At 57.3% G+C, this 16,166-nt stretch overlaps 2 protein-coding genes across 24 annotated transcripts in view; both read right to left on the reverse strand.

Annotated features, from left to right (window-relative positions):
* Positions 1–2,122, reverse strand: part of USP19 (ubiquitin specific peptidase 19) — a 12,799-nt gene extending 10,677 nt beyond the window's left edge. For 20 of the 21 annotated variants that reach the window (XM_032289784.1, XM_032289785.1, XM_032289783.1 and 17 more), the window contains exons 1-2: positions 1,944–2,122; positions 224–483 (exon numbers count right to left, since the gene is read on the reverse strand). In XM_032289784.1, coding sequence (XP_032145675.1) covers positions 224–347 — 124 coding nt within the window. In that variant the 5' untranslated portion in view covers positions 348–483; positions 1,944–2,122. Of the gene's footprint in view, positions 1–223; positions 484–1,654; positions 1,851–1,943 lie in introns of those variants that run through there. The other variant, XM_032289764.1, reaches the window with a different exon arrangement.
* A 180-nt stretch (positions 2,123–2,302) lies between these two features.
* LAMB2 (laminin subunit beta 2) lies at positions 2,303–13,194 on the reverse strand. 3 transcript variants are annotated; one of them, XM_032289810.1, is made up of 33 exons: positions 13,180–13,194; positions 12,565–12,812; positions 12,263–12,435; positions 12,042–12,177; positions 11,887–11,960; positions 11,304–11,492; positions 11,148–11,211; positions 10,716–10,918; positions 10,506–10,626; positions 10,001–10,189; positions 9,651–9,830; positions 9,416–9,528; positions 9,066–9,145; positions 8,841–8,973; positions 8,486–8,644; positions 8,279–8,406; positions 7,543–7,675; positions 7,146–7,338; positions 6,926–7,069; positions 6,430–6,661; positions 6,183–6,346; positions 5,876–6,100; positions 5,570–5,787; positions 5,365–5,461; positions 4,904–5,276; positions 4,624–4,808; positions 4,309–4,550; positions 3,881–4,229; positions 3,350–3,557; positions 3,131–3,272; positions 2,871–3,047; positions 2,632–2,791; positions 2,303–2,551 (listed from the first exon to the last, which is right to left on the reverse strand). In XM_032289810.1, the coding sequence occupies exons 2-33, from the start codon at positions 12,638–12,640 to the stop codon at positions 2,415–2,417; spliced, it is 5,397 nt and encodes a 1,798-aa protein (XP_032145701.1). In that variant the 5' UTR covers positions 12,641–12,812; positions 13,180–13,194; the 3' UTR covers positions 2,303–2,414. The 3 variants fall into 3 exon arrangements, with proteins under 3 accessions (XP_032145701.1, XP_032145702.1, XP_032145703.1); XM_032289811.1 differs by lacking the exon at positions 13,180–13,194 and having other exon boundaries at positions 12,565–12,641; positions 12,720–12,812; XM_032289812.1 differs by lacking the exons at positions 12,263–12,435; positions 13,180–13,194 and having other exon boundaries at positions 12,565–12,625.
* Between the last annotated feature and the right edge of the window lie 2,972 nt (positions 13,195–16,166).

A 16,166-nucleotide genomic window follows, 5' to 3' on the forward strand; every position in this document is an offset into this window, starting at 1 on the left:
AAAAAAAAGAAATAAGGCAAGGACCCCAACAGCACCATCTTCTGAATCTTAGCCAAGTACTCAGGCTTCAAAGCTGAGGCTCTACTGATGCTATCATGGGTCCTTCTCTCAGCATCAGATCAGGACAGAAAGAAGTGCAAAAAATCTCCCAAACCCCAATCTGTATACTCAATAAGATGGGAGGAAGAAAAGGCCACAAGCACTCTGGGAATGCCACTCCCACCTTTCCTAGGATCTCCATCCTTGCTCTCCTGGTTTGCTCGATCCTTTTGCTTTTTCTTACTAGTGGCATCCTCCAGTCCTGGGGGCCCTCTCCTTGGGCCTGTGGCACTGGCCCCACCAGACATCTTGAGCCGCTTGGTAGACAGCCAGAGTGCCCCGGGGTCGGCAACAGCGTCTGGGTCAGGGCTGCGGCGCTTTCTTCCTGGCCCAGCTATCTTGGCAACTCTTTGTGGCCAAATTCTCCAGCAAGGAACCGACAGCCTAATGAAAAGGAGCCAGGGATCACTGCCAAGACCCAACAACTTGCTCTTTAGCTACAGCCAGGGCTCAGCAACCAAGGACACTCCTAATGCTACAGAGTTGTATCTTATCTCTGATGTAGCCCTGGACACTCTCAGGCTATTCTGAAAAGGTAATAAATAATTCAAGTAACAGCAACCACTTCTGGCCAAGCCTCATAGATACCCACCATAACAGTCCCACACAGTTGTAAACCTCACTGAGGGGGCACCAGGTCAAGGAAGTCATGGCCTGGGACCAGGCTACTCCACCAATCTGGACAGGAGCCATGGCTCCAGCCCACAGGGCTGGCACTCTGAGCAGGGTGCTCACTTTTCCTTCACTTTCAATGGCTGCTTAGTCACCACTGGAGAAATAGAAAGTGGAGGAGGAAGGCAGGAAAGGAGACAAGACGCAGGAGGACCAGGCTCTGTGGCTGAAAACAGGCTCAACTCAGGTTCTACCATTGCCTAGAAAAGGTCCTGGGGCTAAGTCACTCCACCTGCCTCCTGCCAGCTCCCTTGGCAAGAACCTGCTCCTATGTACTGCCTGGTCCTTCTTCATTTCAAGAGGAAGTCCTCTCCCTAGCTACTGTCACAAGCAGAGAGGGACTGAAAAGTGTATCTATAGATGTCACACTACCTCTTCAGCAGCAACCCTGCTCCAGTACTAAGGTAGCATGGGCATCCAGTTTGAGACCTGAACAGAAATCATCACCTTCCTTCCCAGATGCCTTCACTCATCAGCTCTAAGCCACAGAGTGGGAAACCCAACAGTGGATTCTGGACTGTTTCTCCCTCCAAAATGAAGGTCTCGAAACTAGATACTGAGATAAGCCTGGGGAGGACCACGGATCCAGGACCTCTGGCAGCCTCAAGTCTGGCCTGAACCAGTAGCAGGACAGACAATGACTAGTCTGTGTTCCCCTAAGTGTGTAAAGGAGGGAGGAGAGATGGTAGGATACCCTTCTACAGGTCAGACGTGGTACTGGTGAGCTGGATCTTTAATGACACCTGCCACCGACGCCTCCTTCTCGCACCCAGGCCCCAGCCGAAGGTCGCGTCCCTCCCCCATGCTCCGGGGACATCGAGGCGGGAAAAGGGGTTGTCTAGAGACCCGAGCCAGCCTGAAATGGCAGCGCGGGGTTACTGACCACAGACCAGAGCCCCGGTCGGGCTGCGACCCAGCTCCCGCCTCTGAACCCCGAGCCCGCCACCACCTCTTCCAGGAAGCTGCCCTCGCTGGCCGCCAGTCCCCTCCCAGGTGGTATGCTGACCACGGGCATAGCGTAACGGCCCCGCCGGCATCGGTGGGCTGGCACGCTGCGGGACACTAGGGGGTAGGGGCTGGCACGTCCCGTGACCTTGAACAGGCCGCTGCGGCCGCTCGTTGCGGCCTCCCCGCTGCGGCCAACCCGGCGAGTTGCAGCCTGCTCCACTCACCGAGCGAGACCGCCGCAGCCAGCCCTCTTCGGGCCCTGGCAACCCGCTCTCCGTTCCGGTTCCGGCGTCAGATCGGTTCCGGTTCCGGCGCGCCCCTCCCCCGTCCCGGCGCCGCCGCCACCGCCTTAGTGGCTTGTTTTGTTTCGACTTCTAATTAAGGCCGAGGGAGGTGGAGTGCAAACCTAATGACGTACTTCCGGCGGGAATGGGCTCGGAGCAACTGGCAGCTCCGGGGTGGGCCCCAGCCGAAAGAGGCGGCGCTCGGGTTCCTTAGCTTTGCGTGAGCCCCGCTGGGGGCAGCCTCTAAGTTTTCCTGGAGACTCCCACGCCCGCTCCAAATCAGAGTCCAGACAACAAAGTGGGGGTTCACACTGGTTTATTGAGGGCCCTACCGAGCCAAGAGCTCTTCAGTGCATAGGCAGACATGCATGTGGGGTGGTGCTGAGAACTGGGGTAGGCCTTGGGCAGCGGTCACTGGCAGGTGTTGTAGATCTGGACCTGCAGGTTGATGGCTTGAAGCACGCTGCGCATCCTGGCCTCCAGCCCGTCCAGCTGGGCTGCCTTACCCTCCAGTGCCCGCTCATTCTCCTCATAAGTGCCTTCCAGTTCTAGGAAGGGCAGGTGTCAGTTTAGGGGGTCTCACTCCCACAGTCCTGTGTCTCTACTGCCCACCTGCCCCATTTCTCACCCTGTAGCCGCTGCAGCTTGTCCTGAGCGGCCTGCAACAGGTCCTGAGCCTCATCCCGCAGTTGCTCTGCCCTTGCCTGTGCAGCCAGCACACCCTGGGCCTTGCGCTCAGCCAGGGACTTCACCGTCTGGTACTGATCACCCAGGGGGCCCCGTAGCAGCTGCAGATATGGAGGGTTAGGCTAGCATAGTAGCCCAGCTTCCAGCCCTACCTTCTCCCCTGGCTCTGCCTCAACTCACCTTCTCAGCCTCCTGGGCACGACCCTGGGCACTGCCTGCCGTTTCTTCCGCTGTAGAGGCTGCCAGACTATTCCCTGCCCGTTTCAGTTTCAGAGCCTCCAGGAGAGCATCCAACTGCTGAGCCCTTTCACCTGCAGAGCTTAGTGCCTGCTCTGCACCTGCCATCCTCTCTTGTACCTGCCATGGGTGAGCCAAAGGTTACACAGATCTATGGTGCATGCCCATAGCCTTGCCCCACTGATGTCCTAGGAAGACCTCACCTGGTGCAGGGTCTGCTCTGTGTCCTGTGTGTCAGCCACTGCCCCCCGGATGGCACCCTGGGCAACAACCTGTGCCCGATGGGCCTCCTCCAGTGCTGCCTGTACTGTCTCTGCCTTCTGTTTCTCATTCTCAGCCCGGCTCCTGGGAAAATGGGGGAATCAGAGCCTGCAGGTATCAAGACCAGGTGTCAGGGATAAGGGCCAGGGATGGGGTCAGACCTTGCCCGCTGTGCATCCTGCAGTAGCTGCTCAGCACGACGCACATCTCCTACAGTACGTGCCAGGATCGCGTCCACATCCGCCAGGCTCCGGACTCGCTCTGCAATCGCACCCGCCAGGTGCTGGATCTGCTCAGCTGAAGCTGGGATGGAGAGCTCTAGCACCCGTGTGGCCACCATCTCAATGCTATCAGGATCAGCCCCCTCCTCTATAAGGATGCAACAAGAGCTTAAGGACATAGATTCTCCAGCATAGGCATGAGGATACAGTTTTGAGGTGTGAACTCAGGACATGCACATGAGATAGGGGTTTGTTAACAGGCATAAGGATGTAACCACAGGGACTATACAAGGGGCTCAGACGCAAGAACATGGACATGGGACCACATATGGGCAAGGACTCAGGAGCAGGTCAAGGGGTCATAAACAGTGATCCAGTGTAGTCCCTGAGGCTCAAGTATGAACCGAGGGAGATACAGACACGGAGTTGCCAAAGGGACAATCATAGGCCTGGGACACGTGGGAGGCTCACGGTTGAGGAAGTCCTTCACACTCTGGATAAGTTCTCGAAGTTCCTGGTTGGCCTGTTCCACTTGTCCCCTGGAAGCATTAGCCTTGTCCAGGGCTGCCTGGGCCCGTTGCTGTGCCTCGCTTGCCTGACGACGAGTCTCAGCCACTCTGCTGAGGATGCTACCACCTTCTGCCAGTGCCCGCTGCAGCTCTGCCTGTGTGTGCCGGGCCCGGCCCAGTGCTAGGTCTGCTGTAGCCGCTGCCCCACTGCAGCTGAGGCCCCCACAGCGGGGCTGCCCATCCTCATCTCGACAGCCAGCACCCCCACATGGGCTTGTAGCACAGGGTGCATCCCCTGGGGCCCCACACACCTGCCAGGCACAGAACAAGTCAGGGCCCTGTGGGAGAAACATCTACACCCACCGGTCCCACCCAGCACTTGCATCTCACCAGTTCATTTATGCCTGTCAGGCTCAGGGTGTGGGTAAGGGCAGAGAGCTTGCCAAGGGCCCACTGGTTGGCCATGTGTTTGCTATTGAAGTCCTCCTTCTGGGCATCCATCAGTGCCTCTGTCTGATGCCGGGTACTTGCTGAGTTGCTCACAGGGCTAGGTACAGCCAAGGCCGAGGTGTTGGCACGACGTTCTGCCTCTACAGACTGTCCGTAGGCATGGTGGATGCTGTCATAGGCACCTAAGTTGGGCAGAGGCAGACAATCAGTTGATAATTGACCCTGATCCACCTGCCTAGTCTGCTAACAACTCACCTAGGAAGTTTGAATGTTTGAGCAAGTCAAGATGCTGGTCGAGCTGCCGCAGTGTGAGATTAAGTGCAAGCCCATCTCGCTCCAGACCACTTAGTGCATGGTTGGCATTGAAGTTCTCATCCTGCACATCTGTCAGCTCTGCCTCCAGCTGAGTGAGGTGCTCAGTGGCCTCTCCAATTTCACGCCTGTAATGATGGAGAGGGGGCTGTTTAGTGAGGCTTCACCCCGGTCCACTGGGTCTCTGCCCCATCCCACCATGTATTCTTGGGCCCTTCCGCACCGCAGCTCCTCTGTGGCCTCCACAAGCTGTGCAGTGGAGGCAGCTGAGGTGTTGCGGGCGCCTATGATGCCCTGCACAATGCCCAGCTTCTCCTGCATGTGCCAGAAGCTGCTCTCAAAGGCACCCAGCACACCCGTCTGCTGCAACTCCTGCGCCCGCTGCTCTAGGCGCCGTGTACGAGCAGCCAAGTCCTGTACCACTCGGTCCCAATCCCCGAAGCATGCATGGCAGGGATGGCAGGCAGGAAAGATTCCTGAGAAGCCACGGGCACACTGGTCACAGCGCACACCAGACACGCCTGGGCGGCAGCTGCAGTGACCTGTGGAGCGGTGACACTGAGGTGTATCTATTCCATGTGGGTCACAATCACAGGCTGCAAGAAAGAGCAGAGCACAGAGTTAGGGCCACTGTGGGGCATTCTGGGAAGTCCTCCATCCACCTGGCCTCCCTGGCTCCCTCACCACGGCACTGCAACCCAGGGTCTCCCCAGTGGAGTTCCTGGCACTCAGAACAAGTTCGTCCTCCAAAGCCGGCACGGCAGTGGCACTGCCCTGTGAACTGGGGTGGGAACAAGGCAGGGTTAGAGCCTCTATCAGAGGCTGAGTCATTGAAACAAGACAGACACCTGGCCCCATCTAATCAGGGATATGCAGGAGGGTCCCATACCTCATTGCAGGTGGGGCCTCTGGCCCGGCTTGGGTGGCAGGCACAAGGCTGGCAACCATGGCCACTGGTGAGGTTCCAGAAGTTGGGGGCACAGCGGTTGCAGCTAGGGCCCTGGACATTGGGGAGGCATGGGCACTGCCCACTGCTTGGATCACAGTGGCACTGGTCAGGAGATGGGCACTGCTGGGGATTTGTGCCCAGCAGGTTGCAAGTGCAGCCTGTGCCAACCAAGATGAGCACAGTAGTCAAGGGGAGGCCAAGAAGCAGAGCCCCAGCTCAGCCATGCCCTCCCATACTCATACTCACGGTGACAGCTCTGTCGGGCAGCCTGCCCATGGAAGCCAGGCTTGCAGTAGGCACAGTGTGGACCCTCTGTGTGGTGTAAACAGCGCAGGCATTGCCCCGTGTGGGGGTCACAGGCATCAGGATCCATGGGATCAATGTTCCCACTGCACTCACATAGTTGGCACTGGCCGCCTGGCCTTGATGGGTCCCCAAAGTGCCCAGGGGCACAAGCTTCACATCGCAGCCCTGCCCATAGTCAAGAGGAAGCTGTGAGTGCTCAGCCCAACCAACTCACCCCGATCTCACGCCTGGCCCCCTATTCACTCACCTGTGTAGCCTGCCTGGCAGTGGCACACAATCTGCTGAGAATACTCATCCCGATGGCAAGAAGTAGCAAAGTGCCGTTGACTCCCAGGGCCTTCAGGACAGGGACAGGGCCGGCACTGGCCCCCATATGGCAACCGTGGGTCCCCGTGGAAACCAGCAATGCACCTGCAGGGAGAGGGAAGAAGAAATGTGTCATCCCTGGGAAGCCTGCCTACCCACCAACCCACTCATAGATGCTGCAGGCTCACCTTTCACAGTGTTCACCCCCTGTGTGATCACGGCAGCCCAGGCAAGCACCGGTGTGGGTGTCGCACTCATCTGCATGTCCATTGCAGACACATGGCCGGCAGCTAGGGAATCCCCACTGGCCATGCTGGCAGCGGTCACAGCGAAGCCCAAAGGCACCAGTTCGGCAGGGACATTGCCCACTGGTCTTTTCACAGAGACTGCTGAGTGCCCCCTCGTGGCTGCACTGGCAGGCTAGGGGCAGGGCAGAGGCTGAGTCAGGGGAGGGGGAGGGGGCTCTGAAGAGAGTGTGGGTAGGGGAGGGTCTCGGGGGAGGGTGAGTAGTGGGGGTCTGGGTGGGAAAGTCAGGAAATTGAAGAGAACTGCAACTGACCCAGGGTTGAGAGTAGAGGGTCCAAGACTGAGTTGGAGGAAAGAAGCAGCAAGGCCAGAAGGAGGAGAGAGAACAGTAATGAAAGGAGAGAGAGGAACAGGAGAGAACAAGGGGCAGGAGAGTACCTTGACAGCCTGTGGGGCCAAAGCCATAGTAGCCAGGGGCACAGACGTCACAGCGGCGCCCAACCACTCCAGGCTTGCATAGGCACTGACCGCCATGGGGGTTGCACTCAGAACTCAGTGAACCTTGAGGGTTGCACTGACAGGCTGTGGGGAGGAGGGTTGGGCCAAGTCAGGCTGGGTCCCCACCTCTGCCCCATCAACCCACATCACAGACACTCACGCAGGGCACCATTGTAGATGAGGGTGGACAGACTGATGAGGAGGGGTGTGCAGGCCTCAGAGGTAGAAGTCTTGCTGGGCACCAGACCCTCCTCATGGCATTGGTAGCGTTCAAAGGTGGCCCGGCGCTCCAGGGCAGCAGCATCACCCCCACTAAACACCTCAAGCACCAGGACACGTGGCAGCAGCACTAACTGAAGGGGTGAGCAAGGAAGACCACAGTTCAGACCTGGGACCATGTAGGCATTGCCAGAGCACTTGCCTTAGCACTGCCAGTAGCCTGCCCACCCTAGCACCACCATGGGCCTGCCTCTTCTGCCACAGACCCTTGCTACCCCCCAAGTCCCACACCACAGAACCTGTCATGTTGGTTGGTGTGGGCAAGGGGGATTATTCACCGAGTCAATGAGCAGGCCATGTCCAGAGTACGGAGTCTCAGGCTGGGCACTTCCCCCTGTCCGTACCAGCTTCAGATGCAGTTTGTAGGAGATACCAGGCTCAAGGCAGACAGGATTATGAAACACCATGTACCTGGGGGAAGTGAGCACAGGTGCAGGGGGTCATCTAGGGGCCCTGTACAAATAATCTGGGCCTCTGCCATCCTACTGCCAGCAGCCAAACCATCAGCCAAAGCAGAGACTATGGCTGGGTTGGGTTGGGCTGGGCTAGGCCAACAAACAGCTGGGCAGCCCGACAAAGAATCTGCACAGAAGACTCCCATAAAGGTGGCCCTCTAGAATCATACATCCACCTGTGCAGACTCCCTACCCAAAATGTACTAAAACATTAATCAGACCTGGCACATTCCTGCTCTGAGTGCTCTGAGGCCATGGCCCCACCACTACCACCTCTACCAACACCACTGTGGGCCCTCCTGATAGTGACACCAGGTCATTTCCCATTAATTCATGCCTTGGCCTGTGGGCCTTAGACCCCTGAGACAGTAGGCCTTGATATGTCTACTTCCTTCCTGTGAACAGAGCCATGCCCAACAGGACTTGGCAACCAGCATTCCGGAGGTATTCAAAAGAAGGAACAGATGAATGAGCTGTGGGGCCTTCCAGGTCCCCTGCAGGGAGCTTAGGGTTGACCCCATACCCCTGCTATTGTGAGTGCTACCTCCAGTGCCCTCACCTGGCGTGTGGTTGCAGAGTCCCTTGTATGCGGTCATCCTTGGGCAGCACATGCCCACACAGGCTGTGGGCAGGCACAGGCCCTGGGCGCTGCACAGTCAGTTCCAACTCTGCCCATTGCTCAGGGACCTGGAAAAACAGGATGATGGAGGCGATGCTCCCACATCCAGAGGTTCATTCAGCTCCAGATTAGATAACAGGGTCTAACCTGGGGCTCTAAGCGCAGCAGCAGGTCATAGTCCATGGCCTTCGGCACAGAGGGCACCAGGAAATCCAGGGCCTGACCTTCCCGTAGCCGCACAAAGCCTGAGCCAGTCCAAGATGGAGTCTCCCCAGGGGTGACCAGGCGCTCTACCACATCAAGCACCTGGGAGATAATGCAGCCAGGGATGGAGGCTCAGGTGAGGCTTCGCCTCTTCTGCCACAGCCAGACTCAAACTCCATTTCTCCTGCCAGAGCTAGATATCACCCCCACCTCCTCAACAAGGTACTGTCCATAACCCCACCTCTCCAGTCACAGAAGTGTCCACCCACACCCAGTCCTCTGGGGGGAGGCCCCACACCTGTCCTTGGGTGTCCTCAGCCTCCCAAGTTAGGTGGTCCAGGAAGGGCCGGAAGTAGCCAGGTTGCACCTGCTCACAGCGTCGCCCAACCATGTGCTGGCGGCAGTGGCACTGACCTGTGGCCTCATCACACCTGGAGGGAACTCTGTGGTTACTCAAGAAGGACCTCCTCTCCTGCTCAGGATCTTTCCCCATCCCTTCCCAGGCCCCCTTTACAGCACTTACTGGGGATCCAAGGCACCACCCACATCGCAGTCACAGGGGCGGCAGCCGAGCAGGTCGTGGCTCAGGCCCCAGTGGCCAGGCTGGGGGAAAGGAGTTGCTGGGAGCCAGAAAGACTTCCAGGCCCCCTCGACACCCAGCAGGAAATCCTAACCACACGTCTTAGCCTCTATCACCCCTTGGTGTAAACATGGCTCCCAGACCCACACCCTGGGCCTCCCAGACCTGAGGCTTCTCAGTCAGGACTAGACCCTAAGCTCTCAGCACCCACCCACTGGCGTGGATATCACACCCCAACCATGTGCTCTAAGGACAAATCATGCCCCTAGAACTCCAGCCCCCTCCAGTCGCACCAGGCAGCGGTCACATCCACGTCCAGTCACTAGACGTTTGCAGTAACAGCCTCCACTGTTGGGGTCGCAAGGGGTGTTCCCAGGTACTGTGCCCCGTGCATTACACTGACATCCTGCAGGGAAGGAGAATCATCAGCACTTTGGGAAACTGTAGTAGTGCTCATGTTCAGCTGAGTGAGGAGTAAGAGGGCAGGGGTTAACAGTCAGCATAGAAGTTACGGCAGGAGACACATACGCTGGCAGCCTAGAGGGTCACTGACGCTGAGCCCAAAGAAGCCATCACGGCATTGCTGGCAGCGAGTGCCCACCACATGTTCTTTGCAGCGACACTGGCCCGAGACCAGTCCCAGTGCAGGGTCATCATGGGAATCACAGCGACCGCCGTCTTGAGAACCCATGGGGTCACAATCACAGGCTGATGGCAAAAAGAGGTACAGAGTCAACTACCCTATCTCAACAGCTCATCACCAGTCCTCTCCTAAGTTCCCACCCTGGATCCCTGGTCTGGCTCTATCCCAAGCCCCCAACTCTCTATTTCCTGCCCCAGGCTCAGCTTTCTCTCCCCCTGCCCAATCCCAGCCTCACGGCGGCACGCAGCTGGATCCCGCAGGTCCTTGGTTGGATCACGGTAGAAGAAGGGCCGGCAGAGCTCACAGTGGCGACCAGCTGTGTTATGCTGACATCCATCACACACACCTCCACTCACGTTGCCAGATGCCAGGTATATGGCCATGTCGAAGTGGCAGCTGTGGGTGTGCCCATGGCACTCACACTCTGGCAGGGGAGGAAGGACAGGGCAAAGGCCACTTGAGGAACCAGGTCACAAGGATAAAGAGTAGGCCACCTTAGATCCCTATGACAGACCAGAATTTGGGTAGGGGCTCAGAGACTTCAAGGCCTCAGCATCATACTGGTTCCCTACCCAGAGCAGATTGCAGAGGAGGATTGAGGGATTCCCAAGGGGCATCAAGGCCTACACACTCTGGATACAGCCTGGGTTTTAGGGGCTCAACCAACCAGCTCTGGGTTCTACCCAGGGCACAACCAGGCTGTAGAGTGCTGGAGCTATGGAGGCCAAGATCTCACTCACTCCTACAGGCATGACTATGGCCGTCCTCAGCTGGATGCCAGGGCAGGTCATGATAGAAATCCTGACACTGCTCGCAGTTGAGCCCACGTGTGTTGTGTTTGCAGATGCAAGCTCCGTGCACCTATGGAGGTTGGCAGGTAGGTTGTTAGAGCTGCTCAGCCATGTTCCCCACTTCCCCTAGCCCTATCCCAACCAACTGAAGCCCCTCACCATGCCCTCAGCATGGGTTGGTGCCCCTGGGGCGGGCGCACACTCTGAGGCATGTCCGTAGCAGAAGCAGTTGCCACGTACAACCAGCTCATAAAGGGCATAGTAATACTTCTCTCGGATCTCCCGCCGTGGGTCAAGTAGGTTGTCTCCCAGCGTGTGTAGACGAGTCAGGTTCACCCGTAGGTTGGTGATCTTCAACAGGTCTGAGTGGGGGGAAGGGTTGGAGCCAACTGGCTAGGCAGGCCCTTGCTGCCCCATGCCCCCCCAGGGGCTCAGCTGCCAAGGTCACCTTGAAAGACCTCCTGTATACTGCCACCCAAGCTAAACTGGGCTTGGCACCTGCCCTAGGAAGCACCCAAAATAGTTACTGAGGCCCCAAATAGTCCCTAGCCGGACATAGCCTGTGCCAGGCTCAAAGGGTGGAGCACTCACTCTGAATCCGTGAGCTATAGGGGTCTGGGATAGGGATGGCAGGGTCCAGCACACGATAGATGACCTGGAGAAGCAGGGAGTTCATAGCGACACTGGACCTTGCCTCAGGCCCATCATCCCCCGCCTCCGGCCCCCAGCCCAGATGCCAGCCCTTACCTCGCCTTCAGTGGATGGCTCAATCTCTGAGTAGCGGGACTCACAGACTACATCATCCCAGTGCCGTGGCGGGGCTAGTGGGACTCCTGGGAAGTCAGCCCCACAGTCATAGGAGAAATATCGGTACACATGCCAGGTGTGGCCAAAGTCTGCTGAGCGCTCCACCAGCATGGCAGCAGGGCGAAATGTCTGGGTGGGGGGTACAGCTGATCAGCAAGCACCAAGACCCAAGCCCAACCCAGGGCCATCAAGAGCCCTGCTCAGCCCAAGACTGCCCTCGAACAGCTCACAGACAGTGGGGGTGACTAGTGGAAGCCAGATAATAACCAGCAGGAGTAGCCACCTCTAATGGAGAGACTGAGGGGTCATAGGGCTCAGGGAGACAGCACTTGACCCAGCCTTGGATTGGAAAGGCCAAAGAGCATGTGCAAAGGCCTGGAGGCAAATGGAAGGTGTGAAAGAATGAAGGAGGCTGCTGTGCATCCACGCTCAGGAAGGCTGGGTTAAGGAGCTGAGGCTCTGTCCAGGGGCAATGGGGGTGCCAAGCAGGGTGATTCGGGCAGGCTCCCAGATATGCAGGCACCTTGAAGGTCATAATGAGGTGCGTGAAATGAAATTCAGCCTCCAGGTCCAGCTGGATGGTGACCGCAGGGATACCTGGGACAGGAGTCGGAAGTCAAGGACTCAAAGCTACTGGTGGACAGCTCTCATCACTTTTTGCCCCACCCATGGCCTCACCATTCTCTGACTGCCACCAGGCTGCCCGTCGCTGTGGCGCAAAGCTGGTAACTACATTCTGGATTCGATGACTGTGTGGGTTGTCTCTAGCAGAGAAGGGGCTCCGGGAGTCACACAGGAAGCACTTCTTTTCATCCTGGGTTGATTGGGGATTAGAATCAGTGCCTGAGGCAGTGTCAGCCCCACCCTGACTCAGCTTCTCACCCTGTCCCCAGCCACACCTGCAGGTGACTGACAATGCAGTAGGGCTGGGGGCCATTCAGGCCACAGGTGGATGAGGCAGTCAGTCTGTCAGCTCGGCCCACCAGCAGGTCGCCCGTGGCAGGGTAGCAGTTTCCCCTCGAACAGCCAGGCAAATCTGGGACAGGGACCTGTGCCAGTGTGGCGGCCAGCACTGGGGACAGTGGTTCAGCCAGTTCTGCTGAGTTCTTATTCGGTAGCCCCACCTCATGTGCCCCAAGGGCAGCTACCAGGACCTACCATCACATTCCACAACCCCCAGGCCCCCACCAGGCCCTCTCACCGCTTAGCAGTAGGCCCAGTCGAAGTTCCCAGGGCAGAGGCTGTCCCCTCCCTCCTTCCCTTAAGGTCAGCTCCATCCTGAAGAGAACGGGGATAAGGGGAGGAGAACGGTCTCGGGCCCGAGCCCTCCTCCTTCCTTTGGGGTCCCGTGCCAACTCTGCCCGTGGGTCTTTGGCCTGTTGCTTTCCAGGCCCTCTGTCAGTCTCCAGCTCTGTCCAGGAGTCCCTCCAGCAGCTTGGAGTCTAGCGACTTTGAGCAAAGTTGGGAATCGCGGCAAGAAGGAAAGGCCGGAGCGGATTATGGGCAGGAGCGCAACACCGGGCTGAGAGCCCCCCACCCCAACCCTACCCCTGCCCTCCGGAAACGGCCTTCGCCCCTGGAACCAGACACCGACCATTTCACCCACAAATCTTTATTGTGCCCCCAAGCCCACACCTATACGAGGGCTAGGGAAACATAAGGGGTTTGATGCTTTAGCCTATTCTTGGAAGGGGGATCACGAAGTTAGGGGCATGACAAGAGCAAATGAGAGGGATCTGATCTTCCGGATTTCCAACTCTGGGCCAAGGACCCGATGGCTTTTTCCCCTCGGCGTCATGGGCACCGTGGAAATTACCATCAATTCAGTCGTTTGATCCCAGGGCTCCAGCATCAGCGGAGAGGCTGGAGGACACAAGCAGGAGTCCCAAATTCCCCTATTCAGGGCTGTGGGGAGCTCTCCGGCAGATCTAGGGACGGGACAGAATGGGGCTGGGGGAGAGATGGGGAAAGTGCACACCCAGCCCGAAGCACAGCTCCAAGAATTACTGCCTCCCCGACTAGTCACTATGGCAAGTAGGCACGAGAAGTGCTGCCTGTTTCCTGGTATGGAAATGGGCTCTGGTTGGTGGACACTGGACCAGAGTTAGGGCGAGCGACTCCGGATCTTGTAGCTATTTATCCGCTCCAGACTTTCCGGCCTGCCGGGATTGCAGGAGCCCGGGGTTGGAATGTGCGCGGCCGGGAGGGGGAAGGAGGAAAGCCGGGGCGGAGGCGGAGGACATGGAGGGTGCCCCACCCAGGCCCCTGTGAAGGGGAAGTGGGGGAAACCGTGGGGTCCGCCGGTCTTTAGGGCTGGGTCTGGCTTGACGCCTCCGCAGTTCCGGCAGGGAGTGCACTGAGCTGCCATCCAGGGGAGAAAGCTGGTGGGTGTTCATCAGGGGAATCACCTCACTTCACAAAGGAGCTTAGGGGCGGCCGGGGTAGGGGTAGGGTGGGGGTCAGTCGATCCGTTGGACTTTCTGCATAACTGGGAGTTATTCTGGATATCAGGAAAGAGGTCTCCAGTCACGCTGAGGATCAGGAATACTAGAGATTACTGGAGAATTTTAAAAAATTATTTATTGTTATTATTATTATTTTTTAAGATGCAGTCTCAATCTGTCGCCCAGGCTGGAATGCAGTGGCGCGATCTAGGCCCACTGCAACCTCCACCTCCCAGTTTCAAGCGATTCTCCTGCCTCAGCCTCCCAAGTAGCTAGGATTATAGGCACCTGCCACTATGCCCAGGCAATGTTTGTATTTTTAGTAGAGATGGAGTTTCACCATGTAGGCTAGGCTGGTCTCAAACTCCTGACTTCAAGTGATCCACCCGCCTGGGCCTCCCAAAGCTCTGGGATTACAGGCATGAGCCAGTAAATAGCACCAGGCCTTATTTATTTATTTTGGGTGAAGGATGCCAGCACTGTTATTTCACAATTTTAGATCACTCAGAAATAAAGCTTTATCAGGGTCTGGGACACTAGATGGCCTCAGGGAGTTACATGATCTGTCTGCTTTCTCAAAGTCACTGGGGGACATGGTGGGGCCACCGCGGGATATCACGGGACCACATGGAGTTCACTCAGGGTCAGTGGGCACTCAGTAGGATCTTTGGTCTCCCAAGGCCAGGAGATTCCTGGATCACTCTAGGGTTACTTTGAGTTACCCAAGTGGTCCCACAGTCTTTCTTGATGGCTTCCATAGACAGTAATCAGCAGGTGGCATACTTGTTGGTGGCCAAACACATCATGTGCTCAAGCAGCTCAGCTGCGTGCTGCTCCAGGGCCTGTGGGGTGGCTGCCTTCTTGCCCAGTGCCTGTGCATTCTGTGTCAGGCAGCACTCCAAACCTGGTGTCAGTTCATCTGAGCTAGGCTCTGACCCCTGGCTCTAACCTCTGACCCTGGCCCCAATCTCCATCACAGCCCTGACCCTGACCCAGCCCTAACCTTAAATAAACCCTGAACCTAATCAACACTTGACTGTTCTAAACTTTGACCCCAGCCCTGATCTCTACAGGAGTTTGGACCTGATCTGGACCCAGCCTTAACCCTTCCACAATATCCCTGTTCTGGCCCTGATCTTTCCATTTGACCCTAAACCCCTCCTCATGCCTGCCCTATTGCAGCCCAGCCATGCACCATGCAGGCAGCTGCAGCTGCTTTATGCTTTCTTCAGGAGTTCCTGGGCCTTAGCTCAAGCCTGCTGCACCCATTCTCTTGCATCCTGCATGGTGGTTACCAGGCCATATGTGTCCTCCTATAGCTCAGTCACAGCCAAAAGGGCCACCTGCAACTCCTAGGACAGGGCTGGACCTGAAACCGCACCCCACCCAGAATATATTGCCTCAAATATATTACTGCCCAAGGTTCCTGGGGGACAGGAGAATTTAGAACTGAGATCCTGCCTCAGCACAGTGTAGCCCAGCCCCAGCCAAAAACCCACTTTCCACTGTTCCAGAAGGGTCCCTGAGACCCCAGTGCCCACTCTTCCCCATCTCATCTTGCCTAGGCCCTAGGCCTGCCTACGACTCATGCTGCCCATTCTTCTGCCTCCTGGGCCTGCTGCTGACTCAGGGCAAAAGATGCCCTGAGGACCTTAGCTATACTGGAAAGATGCCCTGGGACTGGGGCCACCTCAACTTCCAGTGCCATCTGGGCCAGGTGCCCTGCCACCCGGGACAAAGGTTAGGGGGTCACAGAGAGGACACAGTACAGTACCAACTAGGCTAAGTGTTATCATGGTCAGGTACTTGGTAACACTGTGGTATCAGTGAGTCAGGGATCTCAGGGAGAATGGAAATCACAGCAGTCATTGAACAAGGGATGTAAGGGAGCTGAGGGTACAAGTGGGGTATCACCTGCTGTACAGTGGCCTCCAGGCCTTCAAGTGCCAACTTCACTTCCTGAAGCCCTTGCTCTGTGGCCCCTACATGAGTTCCATTCCTGCCTCAGCCAGCACCCCCTGAACATCGAGTGCTTGGTGCTGGGCCCTGGCTGTACCTTCCTGAAGAACACAGGTGTTCAGTTAGGCATCCCTTTTCTACCCACTCTCTGACTTCTACCTCCAGCCTCCTGGTGCTTCACATGGTTCAATCTGCCTGATGGAGGAGGCCTTCAGCTTCAGGCAGCTTCTGGCCCATGGTATCTGGTACAGGGAGAGCACCCTGGATCTGACCCAGCAGAAGAGCAATGCCTACTGCCCCCACCTTGGGCAGTAGCCCACACCGTAACACCAACTCCACACTTGTGGTGTCCACACCTTTGTCTGTGGGGAAGAGGGTAGGGATCTTAGACTTGAACCCT

Source organism: Sapajus apella, unplaced genomic scaffold (assembly GCF_009761245.1).
Source record: "Sapajus apella isolate SASKATOON/1434 unplaced genomic scaffold, GSC_monkey_1.0 scaffold23, whole genome shotgun sequence".
Lineage (NCBI taxonomy): Eukaryota > Metazoa > Chordata > Mammalia > Primates > Cebidae > Sapajus > Sapajus apella.